This window comes from Macrobrachium rosenbergii, chromosome 1 (assembly GCF_040412425.1).
Source record: "Macrobrachium rosenbergii isolate ZJJX-2024 chromosome 1, ASM4041242v1, whole genome shotgun sequence".
Lineage (NCBI taxonomy): Eukaryota > Metazoa > Arthropoda > Malacostraca > Decapoda > Palaemonidae > Macrobrachium > Macrobrachium rosenbergii.
This window is the reverse complement of record NC_089741.1, coordinates 24,571,422-24,595,622: the sequence shown is the minus strand read 5'-3', so window position 1 is coordinate 24,595,622 and position 24,201 is coordinate 24,571,422. Positions and strand designations below refer to the sequence as shown.

At 35.8% G+C, this 24,201-nt stretch overlaps 1 protein-coding gene across 1 annotated transcript in view; it reads left to right on the top strand.

Moving 5' to 3' along the window:
- Nucleotides 1-5,271: 5,271 nt before the first annotated feature.
- The window catches only part of LOC136842624 (protein SpAN-like), a 34,765-nt gene continuing 15,835 nt past the window's right edge, over nucleotides 5,272-24,201 (top strand). The window contains exons 1-4 of the mRNA XM_067110272.1: nucleotides 5,272-5,410; nucleotides 14,082-14,126; nucleotides 15,377-15,530; nucleotides 23,656-23,855. Coding sequence (XP_066966373.1) covers nucleotides 5,354-5,410; nucleotides 14,082-14,126; nucleotides 15,377-15,530; nucleotides 23,656-23,855 — 456 coding nt within the window. The 5' untranslated portion in view covers nucleotides 5,272-5,353. The remainder of the gene's footprint in view (nucleotides 5,411-14,081; nucleotides 14,127-15,376; nucleotides 15,531-23,655; nucleotides 23,856-24,201) is intronic.

Here is a 24,201-nt window from a genome sequence, read left to right as displayed (position 1 = left end):
GTACATTTCATACGTACGTTGCGCTTACAATTCTCCTATTTCTCGAACACAACGCTTTACTTGTTCTTCCCACCGCTTAGATCAAAATAATTATAAATTAAAAGTCAGTCGCGTGATATATCGCCATGAAGATTACCCGAGGTATTTAGAATAACGAAATGCTAATTTTTAATTAAGAAATTAGAGGAAACGTACTTTATGACGAAATCTAATTCCCAGTGCACCTGAAAAAGATTACGATTATGTACGATCGGATTACCTCTGTCACACAAATTTTAAGCATATTTTGTAATAAGCAATACAGAATGTTTGTAATATTGGTTCACTGCGATACTAGGTTTTAGGAACTATCTTCTCTGAAACTATTACGATGTTATCATGTCATTTAAATAAATGCCCATCCGTATCATCTTGTCGTGAAAGTGACAAACTACGTTTATCGATGTTGGCGTGTAAATAATTAAGTAATCATCCGTTGCATCGATGTTCTCATGTCACTTAAGTAACCGTCCGTTTAACTGCCGTTATCATGTCACTTAAGTGATATTCTGTTTCACTGATGTTATCGTATCATTCAAGTAGTCCGTTTATCTGACGTGATCATGCCAGTTAAGTGATCGTCCTTGTCATCAATGTTATCATATCACTTAAGTAACCGTCCGTTTAACTGGTGTTATCATGTCACTTAAGTGACCATCTGTTTCATTGATGTTATCGTATCATTCAAGTAGTCCGTTTATCTGACGTGATCATGTCACTTGAGTGATCGTCCGTTTCATCGATGTTATCATCCCTTAACCAACTTTCTGTTTAACTGACGTTGTCTTGTTACTTAAGGGGTCATCTGTTATCATATCGCTTTAGTAGCCGTCCGTTAAACTGAAGTTATCATGTCACTTAAGTGATCATCCGTTTCATCGATGCTCTCATGTCACTTGAGTAACCGTCCGTTTAACTGACTTTATCTTGTCACTTAAGTGATCATCCATTTCATTGATGCTATGATATCACTTTAGTAACCGTCCGTTTAATTGACGATATGTTGATTAAGCGATCATCTGTATCATTGATGTTATCATATCACTTAAGTGATCATCCGTTTCATCGATGTTAACATATCACCTAAGTAACCGTCCATTTAACTGGTGTTATCATGTCACTTAAGTGACCACCTGATGAATGTTATCATATCACTTAAGTAAACGTCCGTTTAACTGGTGTTATCATGTCACTTAAGTAAACGTCCGTTTAACTGGTGTTATCATGTCACTTAAGTGACCATCTGTTTCACTGATGTTATCACATCACTTTAGTAACCGCCCGTCAAACTGAAATTATAACTTAAAAGATCACCGTTATTATCGATGTGATTATATCACTTCAGTAAGTGTCCCTTGAAATGATGTTATCACGTCACTTAAAAGCGTCGAGGTATATCATCAATGCTCTCGAGTCCCTTCTAAGTGAACATCTGTATCAGATGTCATCACGTCACCCGACTTTTACACCAGCAATCTGTTCTGCAAATGCCACAAGTTGTCATTTACAGCTTTTATGGACGCTTTTCATACCCCGCAAACAAGGATTTGACATTAAAAAATTCAAGGCGCGCTTTTACGAGGGTTTTCTTGGAGAGTTATCGCAGTGATTAAGTTTTCGTAGGCATAAAAATAAGATTCTTTTTTTTTTTTTTTTACATTTCCGTCGCCGTTCTCATCCATTTTTACTCATCTCTTCCTGGTCATGGTGGTGTCACGCGAGCTGACTTTGCTATATGTTTTAGCATTTTGCAGTCGAAATAGGCACCGTAGCCCATGACTGAAAGCAAACAGGAAGTCATGAATGCCCGTGCTTGCGTGACGCCGCCATAATTAGAATACTTTACTTCAAGTATTCGCAACTGCATTACCAACAAAATCCTGTCTACTCGTTACGAAGCTTTAGCGTGCTAAAAGATTTCACAAAAACTGTGTCTCACGCCCCATCAACAAAACATGATTACTTCGACCTGATTAATATTAATGGTGCAAAAGTCGTTATACTGAGCCTCAGATACCTTCTGTCATCGGGGTTAATCGGAAAAGGGTCCAAATTAATTCATCAACGCCCACTCGGTCGAATGTGTCACTGTAAATACTCTGGAAAATGGGGCGTGAATTTATAATCGGAGAATTTTTTTCGCTTAATCTTTTTCTTGTGGAATATATCTAATATAGTCTAGGAAAAATATATACAGCTAGAGTCTCATTGACCAAATTTCCTTACGTAAAAATGAACACTCAGTACCTTAATATTTTGGAGAACTTTATCAGTGAGAACTTTGCAGTCTAACAAGGGAAATGATTTAAGAGGCGTCTATGCAGGTGTTAAACCCATGTTGGAGTTGAGTCCAACGTTTTACACACAAACTGCTAAGACGGGAAATCATGAGATTAAGGAGTGAAATGTGTGACCGATACTTTTACAGCACTTGTAATGATATTCCTCTTACACAAAGTGGATTTTTTTTTATTTCTTCACGATTTTATCACTGGTTAAGAAGCACATGAAATGTTCTTAATCTTATGTTCTCAATTTCTTATGAAATTAAGATCAAGTCCTTAATTAAATGCTCTTAACTTCTTTTGTATATTTTTATTCAAGTTCTTCAAAAGATACTCCGTTATAAACTAAGTTCTTTCTTTCGGAAATTTTCGAAGCCTTTGTTTAACCTTATTTGAAAGATCCCATTACAACCTATGTTCCGATTATCGAAAATTCCGTGTATAGTGATGATTAATTGATGTACCAAGTACCTGTATATTTTTACATAATACGTGCGTAATGTTCCTCTATAATATCCTTAAACGGATTTTTTTTAATAACTACTGGTAAATAAGAATTCCGCCATTTTACGCCGTGACTTTCATCTGGGAATAAAATTACCATTACAGTTGAAATTACTGTTATAATTACGCCGGTTTTCGCTAAATATACGTGGAAGGTTTGCGATGGTCGAAGGGGTCATGAAATATATAAAATAAACATGAGAGTGACGTTGGTGCATAATTCGAAATCCAATGGATACATTCACGACTTGTGTAGCCGCCCACGTGTCAAGGAATTGACTTATTCATGAGATTGTCAAATGAGAATTGTTTTATTGTCTCCCACCCTTAGGGGAGGTCTTCCTATTCCTCTCGTCCATTTTCTTTCATTATCTTAATTTTTATTTCGCCCAGCTACTTTGTTCTTAGTCACCTTTAAACTACGAAGGTTTTATGGCAAGAAACAAGTGCCGGCGATTTATTTTATCAAAGAAATTATCAATATTGTTTTGTCGTCTCCCACTTCACTTCTGGAGATGATTCTTCTTTCCTTTCTTATTCCTCTCCCTCTATATTGTGTTTCCTTCTTTATAGTAATCAAACATCTATTCTACAAAGACGTCAGAAATTATCGTTGGAATGACTTTTCATTGTGACAGATTTAGAGAGCAGCCCTTGAAAAAACATTCAATAAAAAAATTAAAATGACCCCCACCCCCTCGAAGAAAAATTTCCCAGTCTCTTTAATATAATAATAATAATAATAATAATAATAATAATAATAATAATAATAATAATAATAATAATAATAATAATAATAATAATGTCCATTTTGTCAAGACCCACGGTGCTATCCACTCGAGATATTGTTAGTCAAAAAAATGACAAGACCTTTCAAAAGCCTGGACAGTGCTTATTATAACACTGATAATGAGAGATAAATTCGAATGCTCTTTGTAACTCTTTTTAACATTTTTAGAAAATAAACCTATTATTAATTATTATTATTATTATTATTATTATTATTATTATTATTATTATTATTATTATTATTATTGCTAAGAACTTCACAGTCTCGTGAAAAACAGTTTGTGTAATAAAAATCCACAATTACATGGTAATGCAGTTTACTATGCAGTTTACATAGTAATGCAGTTTACTAAATAATTGTGGATTTTTATTACGAAAACAATATTGTTATAATTATTCTTGCTATTATTATTATTATTATTATTATTATTATTATTATTATTATTATTATTATTATTATTATTATACGTCAGCTGCTGAATGATTTATGCCTCACAGAAAAGGGAAGTGATAAGATAAGTAGAGAAGGCGAAAAGGAAGATCAACTTTGCAAAGAGATAGTCCATAGATGGCGCTAATTTAACCACGAAAAAATCTTCGATATTTTTATGTTATTTCTTCTCATTTTTATGGGAATGTGATTATTTATTGAAGCGTGCGCGAATGTTAAAAATGAATTATATTTTAAAATGCAATTTTCCTATGTTAATTATTTAGTTGTGGTCTATTTAAAAAAACTGGAAAACACTTCAGCTAATTATGACGTTTGATGTTTTCACGAACAAGATAGTTTACAAACAGTTATTACTATCGTCATTCTTATGTTAGCATGAAATCACTGTTACTATCGATATACCATTAATATTTATATTTAATCACCACTGCTATCGCTGCTACCACCACGAAGATACGTTTTACGAAGCGTGAATTGTAAAAAAAAAAAAAGCCACCATTTGAAATGAAGTAACGAATTACTTTAGGTCGAGAAGATACGTTCTACAAATCAAGATTCATCTGCATCTGAAACGAATTCACGAATTACTTTAAATAAAGAACATACATTCCATAAATCGAGACTCATCCGCGTCCGTAATGGAGCAAGATTTACTGTGAATCGAGAGGATACATTCTATATAAATCAAGATTCATCTGCTTCTGTAATGGAGTAACGAATTACTTTAAATCGAGAAGATACATTCTATATAAATCAAGATTCATCTGCATCTGTAATGGAGTAACGACTTACTTTAAATCGAGAAGATACATTCTATATAAATCATGATTCATCTGCATCTGTAATGGAGTAACGAATTACTTTAAATCGAGAAGATACATTCTATATAAATCATGATTCATCTGCTTCTGTAATGGAGTAACGAATTACTTTGAATCGAGAAGATACATTCTATAAATCAAGATTCATCTGCACCTGCAATGTATTATAGAATTACTTTAAATCGAAAAGACACATTCTGTAAATCAAGATTCATCTGCGTCTGTAATGGAGTAACGAATTACTTGAAATCAAGGAGACGCATCTATAAAAATCACGATTTAAAACAAGATATATAATTAAACTGAAACTTAACGAATCCCCGTCTTAACTCGGCCCACTCACACCTTCCCGTCTGCTAATGACTCTCGAACACACCTGTGTCGCCCCGAGGGTATAAGAAGGATCTCGAAGAAGGGAGAACCTACTGTGGCTGTAGGCTGACTGAGCGGAGAGACTTTCCATGGCGGGAATACAGCTTCTCATTCTGGGGACAGTCGTCCTCGTCTTCTGTGGCCAAGTAAGGTTTCGTTTTTTATTATTTATATATATATTACTTTCAGTTGGTTAGGCTGTAATTTATACACGTGTATATATATATATATATATATATATATATATATATATATATATATATATATATATATATATATATATATATATATATATATATATATATATATATATAAATGAATATATATATGGATATATATATATATATATATATATATATATATATATATATATATATATATATATATAAATTCTTTGATTTCGGTTAGTGTAACTAATAAATTTACTGTAGGATTGAACTGGTGCCACAAGAGGTTCATTCCACATAAAAAAAGAAAAAACTAGTTAAAAAAAATGGGAAAAAATGTTTTATAATGCGAAATATCAGCAAACACCTCATCCGTCTCATAGCCTTATAAAGTTTAAATATCCACAAAACTCACATTCACATAAAAATGAGACTGAGTCACATCGAAATGAAATGGGATTGAAGAGAATGAAGACTGATTGATTGAAGACTGATTGTACCCACGCAAAAACTCACATTCACATAAAAATGAGACTGAGCCACATCGAAATAATATGGGATTAAAGAATGAAGACTGACTGACTGAAGACTGATTGACTGACTGTACGTTAAGTTGTCCCACGTCAAGCATAAAAAGATGGGAAATTCATGTTCAATAAAATCACAAAAGGAGTTCTTAGGGGAAGTCTTAGTTACCTAAAGAAAAAAATATTTCATTATTAAGCAAGCTTTTTCTTCCTGTATCTCAGTATCTTGACAGGGAGTAATCGTCATTATCACTCTCCTCTTCTCTTAGTATCTTGAGAGTAAATACATCATCGTCTCTTTTTCCCTCCAATAACTTTTTCCGATAAATATCATTGCCAAGTGTACTGAAATATCACTAACATCTTAAGACATCACTACCTATCTTGAACCTATCTTTAAATATCTTGAACTCCGAGTGAACAGTCTCATTATACTGCTTAGATAATAATAATAATAATAATAATAATAATAATAATAATAATAATAATAATAATAATAATGATAATAATAATAATAATAATAATAATAATAATAATAATAATAATAATTTATCATTATTATTATAATAATAATAATAATAATAATAATAAAAATAATAATTCCAAAAACTTTAGGGCTGACCAGTCCCGTGGAAAATAGAGCCGTAGGAATTTGCCAAATCAGCGGAAGTGAAAACAAACAAATAAATGAATAAATAATAATAATAATAATAATAATAATAATAATAATAATAATTTTAATAATAATAATAATTTACAAGTGCCATAGGAATTTGCCGAATCAGAGGAAGTGAAAACAGACAAAAGAAATTCATCATCTTGTTTCATCATAAAAAGATTCCTTTGACCCCACTAATATCAGAGGGCTCGGGAAAGTTGTTCATTAATATGTAAGTTCATCGCAACACAATCAACGAGTCATATGACCCTAAATTCACGGCAGTTTTTTAACACTTTAGAGTCTAATGATGAAGGACCACGAATGAAGCACCAGAGAAATATGGTGACACCATTTCGAAGAGAATATTTTGAATTTTCCATATACAGGGTATGGTGACAGCAGTCCTTAGAGATTTTGAGATTTCCATGTAAAAGTATGGTGACGATGTTGAGAAGATGCGAAACTTTCCATAAAAAGCTATATAGTGACAGGACTCCGCAGACAAGATTTTGAGCTTTATGTTGAAAAGTATGGTAACAGCATTTCATATAAAACGTATAGTGACAGCACCCTTCATAGGATATTTTAATCTTTCCAAATAAAACGTACGGTAACCGCACTTCCCAAAGTAAAATTTAAACGTTCACCATAAAAAGTAGTGACAGTACCCCAAAGAGGAGACACAGAACTTCTCATATGAAGGGTATAGTGAAATAACTCTTCATGAAAGATTTTGATCTTTTTATATAAGATTTACGTTGACAGTTCATAAACAAGACTTTGAACATTCATCATAAAAAGTACAGTGACAGCACTCCTAAGAGATGACATTGAACTTTCACAAAATGGGTATAGTGACATCACTCTCCATAGGAGATTTTGAACTACAGAAATGAAACGTACGGTGAGAGCAGTTCATAGAATAGATTTTGAACGTCCACCATAGAAAGTACAGTGACAGCTCTTTCTTTAGAGAGAGTTTGAGCTTTCCATATAGAAAGTACAGTAACAACACTCCTCAGATAAGATAATAAAAACTTCTATTATATAGAGTATGGTGACAGCACTCTGTCAAGAATCTGAATAAAAGTACAGTGACATCATTTCCTAAAGGAGAGTTGAAACTACATAATTAACGTTTGTGACAGCGCCCCGCAGATAAGACCGTGACCTTCCTAAATAAAACTTACGGTGACAACACCATACTCGAAAATGGGCTTTCTATGTGAAGGGTATGGTGACAACACTCCACAGAGGAGATTTTAAGATCTTAAATTTTTAGAGTCTTATAAATAACAAAATGCTAATATGATCCGGGCTTGTTCAGAATTAACTTAAAAACAAATATTATGGCTATTGCCGCTTGCTGTCTTAATCAAAAGAAACTGCCTCAAGATAATAATAATAATAATAATAATAATAATAATAATAATAATAATAATAATAATAATAATAATAATAATAATAATAATAATGAAACTGTAGGTAATATTGGCGGTAGAAAATATTTCAAGATAAAACCCCAGCCGTTGCAATAAACATATTCCTAAATATGGACGGTAGCAATAACAAAAACTAAATAATAATAATAATAATAATAATAATAATAATAATAATAATAATAATAATAATAATAATAATAATAATAATAATAATAATAATTAAAGTTAGCTATTTGCCGTGTGAAAACAAAAGAAAACAGCACTCAACATCATAAAAAGAAAACTCGCGTAACTCAGGAAAATCGACAAAAGCGACAACTGCCTTTAAATCCATCATATCATATATAGATTGCATTCTGGGCATCAGGTTTTCGAAAGCCCTCTGAATCCGAAGAACTTAATTATATCAGTACTCGTCTTTGCTCACTAAACATGCAAATTCTTCTTTACTGGCGCGAAGGAAAGTTCAATTGACCACTCGACAGTCATCTGGAGCATGAGTGTGCCAAGATTTAAATAAGGAAAGCTATCTGATAATTGACAGTTTGATCAGAAGTTTGGACATTCGATAATTAGTCTCCTCAGTATCAACAAACAAACAAAATAATATAGTATTCCTCTTTAAGATGACCGTGCTTTTCAAAATCTTTAGGTCTCCATTGGGGGTGAGCATAAAAGAAACTGACCAATATTGGTAGTATGCACATACAACGTTCCGTTAATTATCTGCAGATTGGCATAAAATACTTTTATTCTCCGTAATTAAAGTAATGCGAACCGTCGCCAGCTCTGACCAGCACGGTTTAAATTATTTTTGTCAGTTAAAGGTCAGTCACTTTTAATTATGTGTCCTTGACGCCAGTCATGATTCACTAATCGGAATCATCATCGTCGCCTCCAGTGCTGCGTGAAGCAAATTACTAAGAGGAATGTAAAAAAAGCACTGATTAAACATCATTCAAATCACAAGCACAAAAATAAACACACTTATCCGAGGCTATTTACAGGCATCACAATAATGCAGGAAGTTCGAGCCCTAGATATATTCCGTGAGAATCAAATCTGTGCGCAAGCGCGACCGCTCGTATGCACGCGCTTGTTAGATCGATATATTCCTTTGCAAAAATCAAGAGTTCACCTCCAGGTGTTCCGCCACACCTGACAGAGATAATTAATCCCGCCGACACTTGCGCTGCTCTTCCCCGCCTTGCGAGGAACGCGGACCTTGCGCTCAAGGAACCGCTTGGCGCGATCTGAGTTTCGGCGAATTACGGCTGTTATCAATCAAGAGGAGAGAACTGAATCGGTCGTTCTCGGTCTTCAGTTTCAGTCTCTTCAAGTTAATCTCTTTGCGTTATTCCTCGGCCGATTATATCGACCGTTAATCTTCGTTTTCCCCTCCTATTCTTTGTTGCTATCTCCCATTTCGATCGGACGTCCATATGACTCTTCAATCAATTCAAGCGCTGGACCCCGCCTCAAGGTTGCCTTCTTAAGCGAGGGGTTACCGAAACTAACAATGACCTTTAGCAGGCGGGTTCAACCCAGAATGCGTCACACTAAGGCCCGAGCGCTAACAGGATGACCTTTGAACGTCTTTCATTTATGTATATATGATGGCTTAAACCGCGCATTTGAGCTTCAATTACAAATTGAAAAGACATTAATTTGCAAAGCGAGCTTTCACAGAATAAAATGCCACTCGGGATGAAACGAGAGAAAAAGGCAAAATAACTGATAAATAAAAATATTCATTCTTTCATAAAAAAAATGATTTTTCTCATTTAATCTCTTTCCAACTTCGAACAATTGTGTATTCCTCAAGCCATGGTATCAGCAATTCTGTACTTTTCTGTACAAGTAACAAATTATATTTTTATACACATAATTTGGCTACAGTGCATAAATATAGTTTGTAGAAACAGTTAATAGGGGAGACAATTAAGGCCAGTTGACGGGAACAAGCCATTTCCCAACGACAGTATGCCATGCCAGAAACACTTCAGAACTTAGCGCATACATATCGCGAACAGGTTGAAAACAAGTCAGCGACAGTAGGTGGAGAACAAATCTATGGCAAGTTGCAAACAAGTCAGCGACAGTAGGTGGAGAACGAATCTATGGCAAATGCTGGATAATCGCACGAAACACTGGTTAAGACAGACAATATGTCATTGACGCGTATTTCACATGTTTACGACGTGTGTGCGACAAGTTGCCTACTGTTGTTTATGATATGTTTTACTGCAGTGTGGACGTACCTTTATATCATATGCGACACAAAGGCAAATTATACTTGGAGTTACTGAGGTTGGGGTGTATATTAAAATACATAGGACATGCCGCCTCCTCCCCTTCCTCCTCCCCCTCTTCTCTTCGCTTCCCCTCTCCCCCCACCCCTCATCATCATCATCAACGTTTACTTAGGAGGCACTCGGCCATGTCGCGCCTCATTTGGGCCATCTTAACGGGCCTCATTTATTCGTCAGTTTCAGTTTAATGACCTGTTCGTCCCTGTCACGACCATTTTTTTCCTTCAGATGTTCAAGCTTCAGTGCCGCTTTTTAGTTCGCCTGGCATTTTACTAAATAGCCTGTGTACCGAGTATTTGAAGATTATTTTGCCAGTTTGGTTACATATTGACTTTATTTGTCCATACTCCTAAATTGTTGGTAGTAAATCTTCACTTTATCGATCTGATTACAAGTCAAATCGTCCCTAGTGTAAGCCATTTTTTCCCAATCTGAGAAAATAGGCTTCAAAGATTTTGACATTATTCAGTGCTTCTAATTAATTAGCTCATCTTTCGAGGAAATTTGATTGGAAAATGTGACAACGCAGACAGCTGGAATTTTATTATGTTACTCCGGTTCCCAACGTGGGGCTACCGGGGCTGGGGGTGGTTAATTGATTTTTAAGGGGGGCAATTCGAGAATGTTTAAACCAAGTAAATGGCCTTTTAGGCTTCCTCCACGTGAATAGGGGTTCACTTTTAGAATAATAAGAATTATGTATCACCACAGGGGGCATCGGGATGCCAAACAAATGATTAGGTGGGGCATGGCCAAAGAAAGGCTGGGTAAAGAGTATCAAAAACTGAGACGCTTTGACTGGAAAACTCAAAAACTTATAAAAAATGGGATACCAGTTTGTCAAAACAGGGGCGAATTGTTCATGTCATATGTTCAGGTCAAGTGTTCATGTATTCCGGTAGTTTAGTTCCTCAATGGCTGAGTGTTCAAAACACACAGCTTCATGTTTGATTTGTTTTTCATGATCACTTGTGCTTTTATTTCTTGCCTCTTTGTGCTTGTAGCTTGGTCTGTGTTATGTCAAGTGTGGAAACTGGCAAATATATCCAAAACTTTGGGCATATAGGTTCCCAAGCTCATTTCTCTTGCTTGTTCCATATTTCTGCCACCTGAATGATGGTATGACAGAATTTGTGATAATAACTGGAACATTTATTGGGCACATATAGCTTATTATCACGCATTCCTATAGTTCTTATCAGTAGTGAGTTCTTTTAAACTTCTACTATGCCTTTTAGCCATGGATCTTTACTTTGAAGTTTTATGATATTTTTCTCTTTCTTGCCTTCTTGGACTTTTGCTGTACTGATGTTTGGGGTCTTTCGTCATTTTTCATCAGCTGAATTAACAGTTTCTTCACTTATACCCCACGGTCTTATTTTTGTGCAGCTTGTAATATAGGTCTGTCGGCAAATTCTTTAGTGAACGATCATCTTTTTGAGCACTGTACACGAATATAACGAATCACTGTCTTAACGTTTTTAGATATATCCCATTTGTTTACTTATGCCTTTCAATTTTACATATGTTCCTCATTATCATCTGTGCCTCCATTGCCACGCGAAGCCGAGGTCTTCTGTCAAATTCCGCCACTCTTGCATTTCCTGGTCTTTCACTTCAACCTTTCTCCACTCCTGCCTAGCCTCCAGTCTCATGATTCTTATCCAAGTGGAAATTGGTACTTAAGCTCCTCTGGTGCCCTCAGGTGCCTGGCTGACAATGAGGTGTATTTTTCTCCCGTTGATGGTGCTAAGGACATGTTCAAACCACTTCCATTTCACCTCTATCATTGTTTCGGTTTCTTACGGACTTCCCTAATTTCCTTATGGCATCATTCCTCACTGTATCTAACCATTTGACTTCTCTTTTGATATTTTATGATAAAATTCAACAAAATCTTTTAGTCACAATTTCACCGTCATTTGAATTTTCAGTGATTGGTATCTTCATCACTGTCGGGAGAAACTTGGTAAACTTATCAGATTTTTCCGCGGCTCTTGACATGCGACCCCCTTGACATCCGATGCTCCTTAAGGTATTACCCGTTACCTGTCTAATGCTGTCACTTGAAATGCTGTTTCAACCGTTTCCTCACGTTACGCGTGGTGTGTACTACCGGTAACAAACTCCACATCGAATCCAATTTCCATCTGATGCACTGCAAACACAGCAAAGATCATTGTTCTTTGATTGTACTTCGTAATCGATTAATCCCTTTCAGTATACTTAAAATTACTGTTCTTTCTGTGCGCTCCATAAAGGTGCATCATTTTCACTGCATTCACCTACAATCAGAACCAAGTTTTCAGATTTATTTCCGCGCCTCTAGTTTTTCTTTAATTCTGCTTTCCCTCATAACTTCCTTATTTTTTTTTCTTTTATTATTAAAAATAACAATATCTGTACATACAATGTACAATATTATATATAAAAATCAGTCAATAGTACTAACAACTTTTTTTTTTCATATGTATATAATATTTAATATTAATTATTCTTTATAATACAATAGTATTTCTCTTCAATTTCACATTTTATCAATCCCTATCTCTATATTATATTAGACAGGTAGTCTTTTGTAATTATCTTACTTAAGTCATTGTTGAAAGCATGACATATTAATATTTTTGTTTTTGACATTCTATTTCTTATGAATGTAACTAAACTTCCTTATTAGTCCCCTTGTAAGTTAAGATTTCCGATCTATTATATACTTGAAATTCCTTGCCTTCCGGAACTCGTTTTCTACGTGTCAGCACACCGATAAACACCTGGGAGTACGGACACCGAAGTCTGGGAAGCCGTGGCAGCACCCGGGTTAAACTGGCAAACTGTTTTACGTGACAAAGACCAGTCTCATGAACGCTCCTCTGAACAGCTCCCCCAGATCTACAGTAGGTGCGAGTTATCGATCAGCTAGGATTGTTATCTTCCGTCTCGCAGTTTATCGTTTCTGTGTGGCTTTTGTAGATATTATTTGCAGTATTGCTCCACAGAGTCAGACACGAAATGAAGGTTACGAATTCGAGGCTCGAATTTTTAAGTAATTCAGCTAAAATTTATAAAATTCGAGAATGCAAACGAGGGTACAACGTTGTTTTTCGTGTTTTTTAGTATCATTGCATATTTCTGAAGAGAGAGAGAGAGAGAGAGAGAGAGAGAGAGAGAGAGAGAGAGAGAGAGAGAGAGAGAGAGAGAAATGGCAAATTTTAAAAGAAAATTTGAATAGGTGAACAGACGTTCGATGATGATCAATGAAACATTTTGGAAGAGCGCTGCAATAACTGATCGTTCTAATCGCAAAGATCCTCTCTCGCCTTACATATATATACAGATACATGCATATACAATACACATTATATATGAATACATACATATTTATGTATATACACCTACACTTTATATATGTGTATATATATGTGTATATATATAATATATCTACTTATATATAAAATGTTTTTATGTATATATACTGAATATATGCATACATATACATACATAATGTGTGTACTCTATGTGTATGTACGTATATATCCTATCTAATTCTTGACATTCCTTTTGCTAAATTAGCGATGAAACCCAACAACATTCCAAGAGCGGTCCAAAGATTTTTTCATTATCTTACTAGAACTAAGCTTATTCACGGTTTTGCATCTCCAATGGAACAATATACTTTAAGTTAACAGTTTCCTGCGTTTATCTTTCCAGGATGTAGCTGGAGCCACCACTTCCCCTAAACCAGTTGTGGTTATTGTAAGTACCACCATAAATACGCAAGTGTTATTTCTATGTCTTTATGAGGAAAGGTCAGAAGCTGCAAGAGAGGATGTGGTGAGGTTGATGTGATGAAAGCGAGAAGAAGAGTGAGGACAGTAACTAAGCTTAGACTACCAGCCTTTTCTGGACTGTAAGTTACTTGTGCTAGGGGATATGAAGCCAAAAGTAGGCGACAGAACAGTAGTTACAAGGACTAGAAGTTTTGAAAAGATGTGGTGAGGTTGATGTGATGAAAGCAAGAAGAAGAGTGAGAACAATAACTTTAAGCTTAGACTGCCAACCTTGCCTAGACTGTAAGTTAGTTGTGCTAGGGGATATGAAGCCAAAAACAGGCGACAGAACTGTAGTTGTAAGGACTAGAAGTTTTGAATAGATTTCCTGATTAAAGATAGTGTAATGAGTGTCTGTGTTCTGCAAAATTGAGTCACAATTACAATTTGGACAGAGAAACCAGCGTACAAAAAAATGAAACTCTTCTATGGTGTGTAAGCTTAGAGCAGCAAAGTAAAGTATGTCACCTCGCTGGCTGAATGAAGTTGTCTCTACAACTCTTCAAAGGAACAATTCTTGTTACAGGAAAGTCACTGAGATTCGAAATTATCTTGAGTACTGTCAATAAGTTAGCCAGGGAAAGTGTGGAAGGATGTGATGCTAAAATAGGATTAATGATGGATGGGAACAAAGCGTGGCGAGAAGGTTAGTGCAGTTAAAAGGATGAACCAGAGCGTTTTTACGGGATTTTTTTTTTTAGTTGGGAAGCACGAAGGACGATAGGTAGGTGCAAAATATGCAATTCGGGGAGTTAGCAAGAAGGAGGAACATTATCAATAGTAACTAAAGTGTTATGTCTCGGTTTACTACGGTTGGCTTATAATGACGTCCAAAAAGAAAACAATGGTAGCTATGGTAGAATAAGTGTACAAGGCATGTTGCAGCTATGGGAAGGGAAGACAGCAGGTGAGCTGCTGAAAGTAAGGAGTCTGGGAGCAGTATCATGGGCAATGAAGCTCAAAATGTATAAATTGCATCTGATCCCTTTATATACTAGGAGTGTATGTGTGTATGTGTTTGAAAAGCACGCATAACTCCCTCTGCAAGGGCGTTTTACCAGCGAATCTGCAGCATGAGAAGAGGGATGGCGACCACTGCCTTCTAGAACTCCCCTATTCAGGGGAAATGACTTCTGACGCTTAGAATCGGCTCATGATTCCCTCTCAAATCTGCAGGATGGTCCTGGGGAGGGCAATGAGGGTGACGACATGCTACTGGTGCCCGATCAAATGGAAATGATGCAATCGCAACGAAAGGCCATCAGCGGGTCATTTTACCGTTGGCCGGAAGTCAATGGCTTTCCGGAAGTGCCTTACAGATTTGCTGACAGTAAGTAATGTGATGAGTTGATCGAGTGAACTGGTAATCTCTCTACATATACATACTATATTATTGCTTGTATTTGCGCATACACGCAGATAATAAACTCTATGCTATACATAAAATACATGTGAGAATATGTCTCCACTCAAATACATACACACACACATACATATATAATTATATATATATATATATATATATATATATATATATATATATATATATATATATATATATATATATATATATATATATATATATATATATATAGTGTATGTATACGCACACACACATATATATGTATGTATGTATGTATGTATATACATGAGCGCTATGTATTCTTGTCTATCTCGAAGATGCCCTCTATATACTTTAGCACTAATCTTCACCAATCTATTCCTCTAAGCTCTCTATTTTACTCTAGATATTAATCTAATTTTTCTCATAAATAGAGCTGCGATATCAAATGGTTCTCTTGATACAAAATTCTACTGTGGAAAACAAACACTAATAATAATTGGAGATAAAATGTATTCAAACAGAAGACCATGTTTAGATTGGCCTTATGCCAGCACTGACTCTAGCTTTGATGAGGATGTTGGTTATGTCACATGTGCCAGGGGAACTGTACGTGTCTAAAAACACCACCACACCAGAGAACCAGCTATCAATCAAAGTTCCACAAAATTCTGGTTCAAGCAAGTCTATACTGCCCTAAAATGGAAAACTGCAGTATCTGCAAAATTTTCGAAATTGAGGTATGCCACCTATTGGGCTCGTGAATCACTATTACACAAGTTGCTGCAGTTTCAGAATGATTCTTCAATGCTTTCCACGAGTATTTAAGGGTTCCCATTTGCATGTCTGCAAAATCAGTAGTAAGGCAAGGGAGTATCTATCATTTTTCCCAGTCTTGTGTTTTTGCAGATACTGCAGTCTTCTATTTTAGGGTAGTATAGGGACCTTACTGTGTTTACCTTATTAAAAAAAATAGCTAAGATGCTGTGCATATCTGTTAAGCAGAATAAGGATTTTACTGCATCAAAAGAGCGGACAAATGTGAAAGAGCCTCTGAATTTAACCTCACGCTTTCTGTTACGCGCAAGTTACAGGTGATTTCTTGAAGACTGGGTGCAAACACCTTTCTTTTGTTTATAAAATTAATACGTGCATGCTTCCTAGGTTTATCTTTGATAAGCAACATGCATAAATTAGATATATATTTCACCGAATGATAGGAAAGTTACTGTAATTGTCGTGAGGGTGAGAATGACTGTTTTCATAAGGAAACGACTTTTAATTTTTACAAGAGCAAATTTGGGCAACTTGAGTTTGAGGTGGTTGTGCATTAGTATCTAAGGCATTCGTCATGGGGAGTTGTGTGGGTGTGACTGTTATTATCATAAGTGAGAATTATCCTCATTTACCTCCATAAGAGCTTTATCAAGATATGACTGGTGCAACTTGAAGGTGCGACAATCACCGTGGTGTTTGTAACCTTCTTCTCTTGATGATGATGTTGAAACTCCGCAACTGGCATGAAGAAATTCAGCAATTTGTATATGGTCAATCACCGTTCCATGTCATTGGAGGTCGCTGAATTTCTGCACTGTCCCTAGCACACTTCGACCTGCATTGTTTCCACGCCTTTTGAACTTAACCAGGGGGGTGATGGGCCCCTTCAGAAATTAATACTAGTCTTAAGGACGTCCGTCGCTTACACAAAAACACGGGGTCTTGGGACAATGAACTAGACCTCTTTTGATTCCAGCCATGGGTTAGAGGACTGAAAGCTTCAGCTTAAGGGAGTTATTCAAAGGAGTTTTGGGAAACTGACCTCCTTGAGAACGTATGTGTCTCATGGACAACTACATTCTCAAAAACAATAGACAGGCAATAGATGGGTGTTGTTAAAGTGCATAATAAATGGGGAATAGCATGATATGATTGAAGAGGGGAAAAACTTGAGGCAGGACATAATGGTATTTGATCAACTAGAATTCAATGGTAGCCTTATCACTCTCAAGTAAATATAGAATGCATGTTATACGTGAATTATATGGGTTAGTGATAACAATGGCCAGAAAAATAATTATTCTCAAGATTCTGTTAGCTGAAGCCCATAGAGAATTTCCTGTAATTATGGATTTCATATTTTTCTTTGCTTGCGGACCGATAGGCCTACAAAAATACTGTGAGATAGCCTATGAATACCTTTAAGTTAACATTACTCAATACACTGATTTTAACAAACCACCAATTATTTATCCCAACAGCTGAGAAGTCCAATGAAAAACATTAGGAGGGCACTGGGCAAGAAACCAAACACCCCATCGGGAACAATTTGGACTCTGAACATGACCCGTAGTTTGATCTGTAACTTGCCAGTCAGAGTCCCTCTCATTTTCATGGTTATTAGAATTAGAGTCGTCATGATTTCAGCACACGTGAACGAAGAGATCGCTCACAGGAGGCGAATGTTTGAATGTATAAAATAAGTACCACCTTAACTTGACAGTCGCCCTGCGGGTTTAACTTTCTGATAAGTAGCAAAGACCGTTAAGTAACAAGGCTTTCTGATAAGTAACAAAGACCGTTAAATAACAAGGCTTTCTGATATGTAATAAGACGTTCTGATAAGTAATAAGGCTTTCTGATAAGTATCAAGGCTTTCTGATAACTAACAAGGCTTTCTGATAAGTAACAAAGCTTTCTGATAACTAACAAGGCTTTCTGATAAGTAACCAAGCTTTCTGATAACTAACAAAGCTTTCTGATAAGTAACAAGGCTTTCTGATAAGTAACAAAGACCGTTAAGTAACAAAGGCCTCATATTTCAGCCCGCACTTTAATATTTTCCAGCTATGTCACAGCTAACTGCAATTTCGCATAATTGCTAACTTTAACTAACCTATTAAGTTACACTTAACGTTCAAATCAAGAGACTTACCTAAAACATTATAAATCTGAAATGGTGGCATAGCTTAAAATAATCATAATAATCTTGTGCATCACTATAATGTGACCGGAAATAATAAGTAAAAAGCCACAATAATGTATATGAGGAATTGTATTTCCAAAATACAAATAAGGGGTTAAAAAAAAGGGGGGGGGGCCGCTTCCGACCGTTTGCACAACGGTCCTCTTTTTTTGTACTTTTTTTCGGTATTTTGGAAATACAATCGCTCATATCCATTATTGTGGCTTTTTACTAAATCACAATAATGTAGCTGATAAGTACAGAAGTCAGTTCAGCCGAGGTCCGTTAAGTTGAGGTGCTACTTATAAATATCAAACTACATTTCTTTTGCTCTATCAGTATTTTCATCACTCTATTGGAAAAAGAAGAGGACGTGAGAAAAAATCTGCCACCTTGCTAAAAAGGAGACCATTCACTGGCTGCTATAATCTGGACAAAATATATGTTTTCATGACTCTCACATCTGATTGTTTTAATCAGTTTCCTTATGAGAAACATCTCTCTTAACCTGAGAATAAATGCCTTTCTAACTCTCTAACTCTGTCATTTCAAAACTCATGTAAACTGACTGTTCTCTGTAAGACCCAGTTTTGAACTTTTGAAAGTCGATGCTATAAAGAATATGAATGAATTAGAACGTTATTAAATATCCCAAGTTTTCAGTTAATAGGCCGTGATTTTCCTTGGGGAAGCAAATCCATTAACTTCCTGAAAAATCAATATTTCACCAGGAAACCCACTACTTTCTCTTAGGTACCCTTTCCTTTGTCTTCTAAATCCATAACTTTTCTCCTAAAACTCTTTACTTTCCCTTGGAAAACAAGTACTTTCTCTTAGACGCTCGTCATTTTTTTAAAGGAGTAAACCTTGTGTCATTACCATTAATCAGGTGAAGGTACTTCGTTTTAATTTAATGAGACTCGGAATTTAAAAAGAACATTAGCAAGTGTCGTCTGGTAATGCGCGTGCGAGAGGTGAACTGAAGGTCAATCATCACCAAGGTAAGTACCTACTTACGAGGCAATGAAAGGTGATTTACTGTAGTCATCCCTAATATTTCCCTCTGCAAATCAGAGTCGAAGATCAAGACCTAATTAACTCTCTCTCTCTCTCTCTCTCTCTCTCTCTCTCTCTCTCTCTCTCTCTCTCTCTCTCTCTCTCATCGTAATTTTCGACCTGACTGTCACTCGAATGTCTGACACAAAAACATTTCTTTCTATTGTAAAACTACTTTTTGACTTAAATTTCTTTCCTGTTTTTATTTGTTAATTTTTTTATCCATTCATTTATTTTTTCATTTATTTGTTTATTTATCTGTTTTATGTATTTACTTATTTATCTATTATTTATTTATTTACTTCCCAGAGCCAGATCAGAAAAAAATTATACGTACATAACTAATCTAAATTGTTTTCTGACAATGACTGAATATTTATTCACCGAAGCTTTATAAGATCATTTAGCTATTAGCCGATAAAAAAGAAATTATAATTCAGTAACTGTTTCCTTCATAAGTTTCGGAATTCTCTCCCTGATTCTGTTTTCTTAATTCTTACGGTCTTCCCCCACCCCTCCTCTTCCTTTTACTCATTTTCTTAGGCCTAGGCTAGAAAACGACATTATTTTGCCCGTCTCATTGCTCTTTGTACTTTATAAAAAAACTTAAACAATAAAGGAAGGCTTAGTGATTTGATTAAATACAACACAATAGAAACAAGTAGAAAATGCGCTTTCTTTGGCGCAATCGAGTTTTCTGTTCAGCCGCTACAGCGTATAATCAAGGCCACCGAAAATAGAGCTATCTTTCGTTGGTCTCGGTATAATGCTGTATGAGCCGCGGCCCATGAAACTTTAACCAAGGCCCGGTGGTGGCCTATCCTATATCGTTGCCAGAAGCACGATTATGGTTAACTTTAACCTTAAATAAAATCAAAACTACAGAGGCTAGAGGGCTGCAATTTGCTATGTTTGATGATTGGAGGGTGGATGATCAACATACCAATTTCCAGCCCTCTAGTCTCAGTAGTTTTTAAGATCCGAGGGCGGACAGAAAAAGTGCGGACGGACAGACAAATATCCATCTCAATAGTTTTCTTTTACAGAAAACCAAAAAAGATGCAAATGGGAAATGAATTTTAAGCATCCATATCTTTTTCGGGAAGAAATCTACTTGTAGAATTACAAGCAACCCCAAGTAAAATAACAGGTTACCGGACCTGGAACTACAAGTCATCAGTGTTAGAACAAGTAGCACAAGCTAAAGTCACAGGTAACATGAGTAAAACTTATACACGATTCAAGTTGAAATTACCTGTATTCAGAGAAAGAATTACAGGTAAACGGTGCTCAAGTTTCAGGTAAACTGGGCAAGAATTACAGGTGACATTGGCTAATTCACAGGTAAGCCGAGCTGATATTAAAGGTAACCCAAAGGTAACCCGAGTATATTTACAGTACCCTTAGTAACCCGAGAAGGGAATAATTGGTATCCAGTGTTGTGGAATTACCGGTATCCCATGATACCCTGGAATTTAATTAAAAATGAATTCCAGCAAAGAATTCCGCCGTAATCAAGGAATGACCAAATTTACAGACACTTTATTGGAAGTCACACCTGCGCAAATGAATGTGTTAATTTTCATATTCATGCATCTGTTTATCTCATTATGATATCCGCTTTGGAAGGTCTGTTGATTCGAAGAGCAATCAACAAGAAATTTTTATCTTGCATTTGAAAATTTTCAAAAATGAGAAGTCTTTCTTTCGCATGTCACTAAAAAAAATTGTGACATGCACAATAACTACGACTCTTAATTTTTCCGTAATTATGCTAATGATAAATACAATCTGAAATGCATCAGCCAATTTCCTTAGTTTTCATGAAGTTTTCGCCTTCTCGAAAGTCGGGGACCTATTGACCGTTCCTGTACAAATTTTATAAAGGAAATGAAAACTATCTCCCAACGATTAAAAAAAAACTAAGGAATGAAAAATATAACGTTTGCGAAATTAACATCAAACCTTAAAGAAACGAAATGAAGAACGATCAAATTAGTACACTCTCGAGTTTGCAATCCTCCGTGAAATAGTAGTGGGGTTGCGAGGCCAGACTTTAATAGGGATACTATAGGATATGAGCTTGATGACGCTCGCTACGATGCGCTGGAACCTGGCGCTGCCCGTCAAGTCTCCCCTACCCTCCCGATCCCCTAACTAGCCAGCCCGGACAAACAGGTTTGCAGGAGGAGGGTGGATGTGTCATGTCTCCCCTACCCTCCCGATCCCCTACCTACCAGGCCCCCATCCGGGGCAGACAAACAAGAAAGATTCACTCGGATTTTATTATTATACTGTAGATAGATAGATAACTCGAACTTCCTGTCTGATACGTGTATGAGTTTCGAATGCGACGAACAGCTGCGACCTTGAATTGACAGAGCCAGACGTAATATATTTAAGTATCTCAGAAAAAAAGGTTGATTAGATTTCTACCAAACATTGACGTCACAGCAGCTATGGGTTGATCAAAAGAGCTACGTATAACATTTTTCCTTTGCTTCTTTAAAAGAAAAAGGTTAACAACAGTGGCTGAAGTTTTGCTCCTTCGAGCTATAATTATTTGAGTGACTAAGGTAAGGCCAAAAATTAGGAAGTTTTAAGAGGATCTCGCATGTTTGATAAAGTCATTGGGAAGTTTAAGGCCTTGTTAGTTAAAAAGAACAAAAAATAAGAGGTCTTAGGGTCGGTCTATTAAAAATAATTGTTAAGAAGTGTTGGGCTGTGCTCTGCAAAATTAGGTATATTAGTAACTGAGGAATTGTCGGATTACAAAAAAAAATCCCTAAAATATTTTTGATGATGTCTAAGTCTTTGCCTGTTCATAACAGTTACGATGTCTATAGCCATATCCGTATTTTTATGATGTCTAAGTCTTTGCCTGTTCACAACCATTAAGATGTCTAAAGCCATGCCCGTTCACAGGAACTATCAGGAAGTCTAAGGACTTTCCATTGGAAAATACATTTGTCTAGGCAAATGCTTTACCTGCGAAAACATATTACTAAATCTAAGGCATTGCCCTAAAAATAAAAGAAGTAAGACCACGAGGTCTTGAAGGTAATTTTTTGTCTTAGAAAGACCAAGGAAATGGGTACATAGACCCTGATCAAACTGAAAAAAAATCGTATGATTAAATGGAGTTAAGTAGCAGCGCTCTACCCTTTTCATGATAATCAAATGGCACAGGGAATCGGAAAATTTGAGATTATATAAAAAACTTTAGATTTTGTGGGAAAGCTTCAGCAAACAAAAAAGGTTTTTTCACAGGGAATCATAAAATTTAAGAATATACAAAAATTTAGATTTTGTGGGATATCTTTTAGCAGACAACAAAGATTTTTTTTTCTTCTTCTTCTTTTTGCAAAATTTTACTTCCACTCATCTGAGATCTACAAGTATAGGTTGTGCTTCTTAGATTTAGTTTCTAGACAGTTGAAACCAAAACTGTTGAACGTGTGAGTGGAAAGTCTGCGTTCTTACAGTGTTCAATAAAAGTATGCAATACGATTAGAAAGGGGTCAGCTACACTTGCTGAGAGAGAGAGAGAGAGAGAGAGAGAGAGAGAGAGAGAGAGAGAGAGAGAGAGAGAGAGAGAGAGAGAGAGAGATCGTAATTTACACACATGCGCTTGAATTCTAAATATATATATATATATATATATATATATATATATATATATATATATATATATATATATATATATATATATATATATATATGTATATATATATACTTATAAATATACATATATATACATATATATATGATTATGATCACACAAATGAAGAAATAATATACTGATGTAGGTCCTGACCGGTTTCGACTTTATTCCTAAGCCACTGACGAAGGGCTTCGCCAATGGCATAGTTATGAGTGATTTTATATATTTATATATGTATATATATAAAAAAAAATATATATATATATATATATATATGTGTGTGTGTATGTATATATATATATATATATATATATATATATATATATATATATATATATATATATATATATATATATATATATATATATATATATATATATATATACACATACTGTATATACAGTATATTCATCGAGATTATTTCCTTACAGCTTCGGTCAACCAAACGGCAGTGAACATAGCCGTGGCCCACTGGGTCGAGCACACTTGCCTGAAGTTTCCCTTAGTCGACAGTTCCTACACCAGCCCCCATATCTTCTTCCAGCGCCACGCCTCCGCCTGCAACTCCTACGTCGGGAAGGTCTTCGCTTCCGGCCAGCCAATCAACGTGCCCGTCTGGTGCGAAGAGTCAGTAAGTAGCTTCGTCGTTAGTTCTGGAAGACCCCGGGGGAGGAGGGGGGGGTGAATTCGACATCTTCCAGAATTTATTTTTTGGAATCCAGGGACGGGCAGGACGGGTGAAAGTGAAAATTCGACATCTTCCAGAATTTATTTTTTGGAATCCAGGGACGGGCAGGACGGGTGAAAGTGAAAATTCGACATCTGCCAGAATTTATTTTTTGGAATCCAGGGACGGGCAGGACGGGTGAAAGTGAAAATTCGACATCTTCCAGAATTTATTTTTTGGAATCCAGGGACGGGCAGGACGGGTGAAAGTGAAAATTCGACATCTTCCAGAATTTATTTTTTGGAATCCA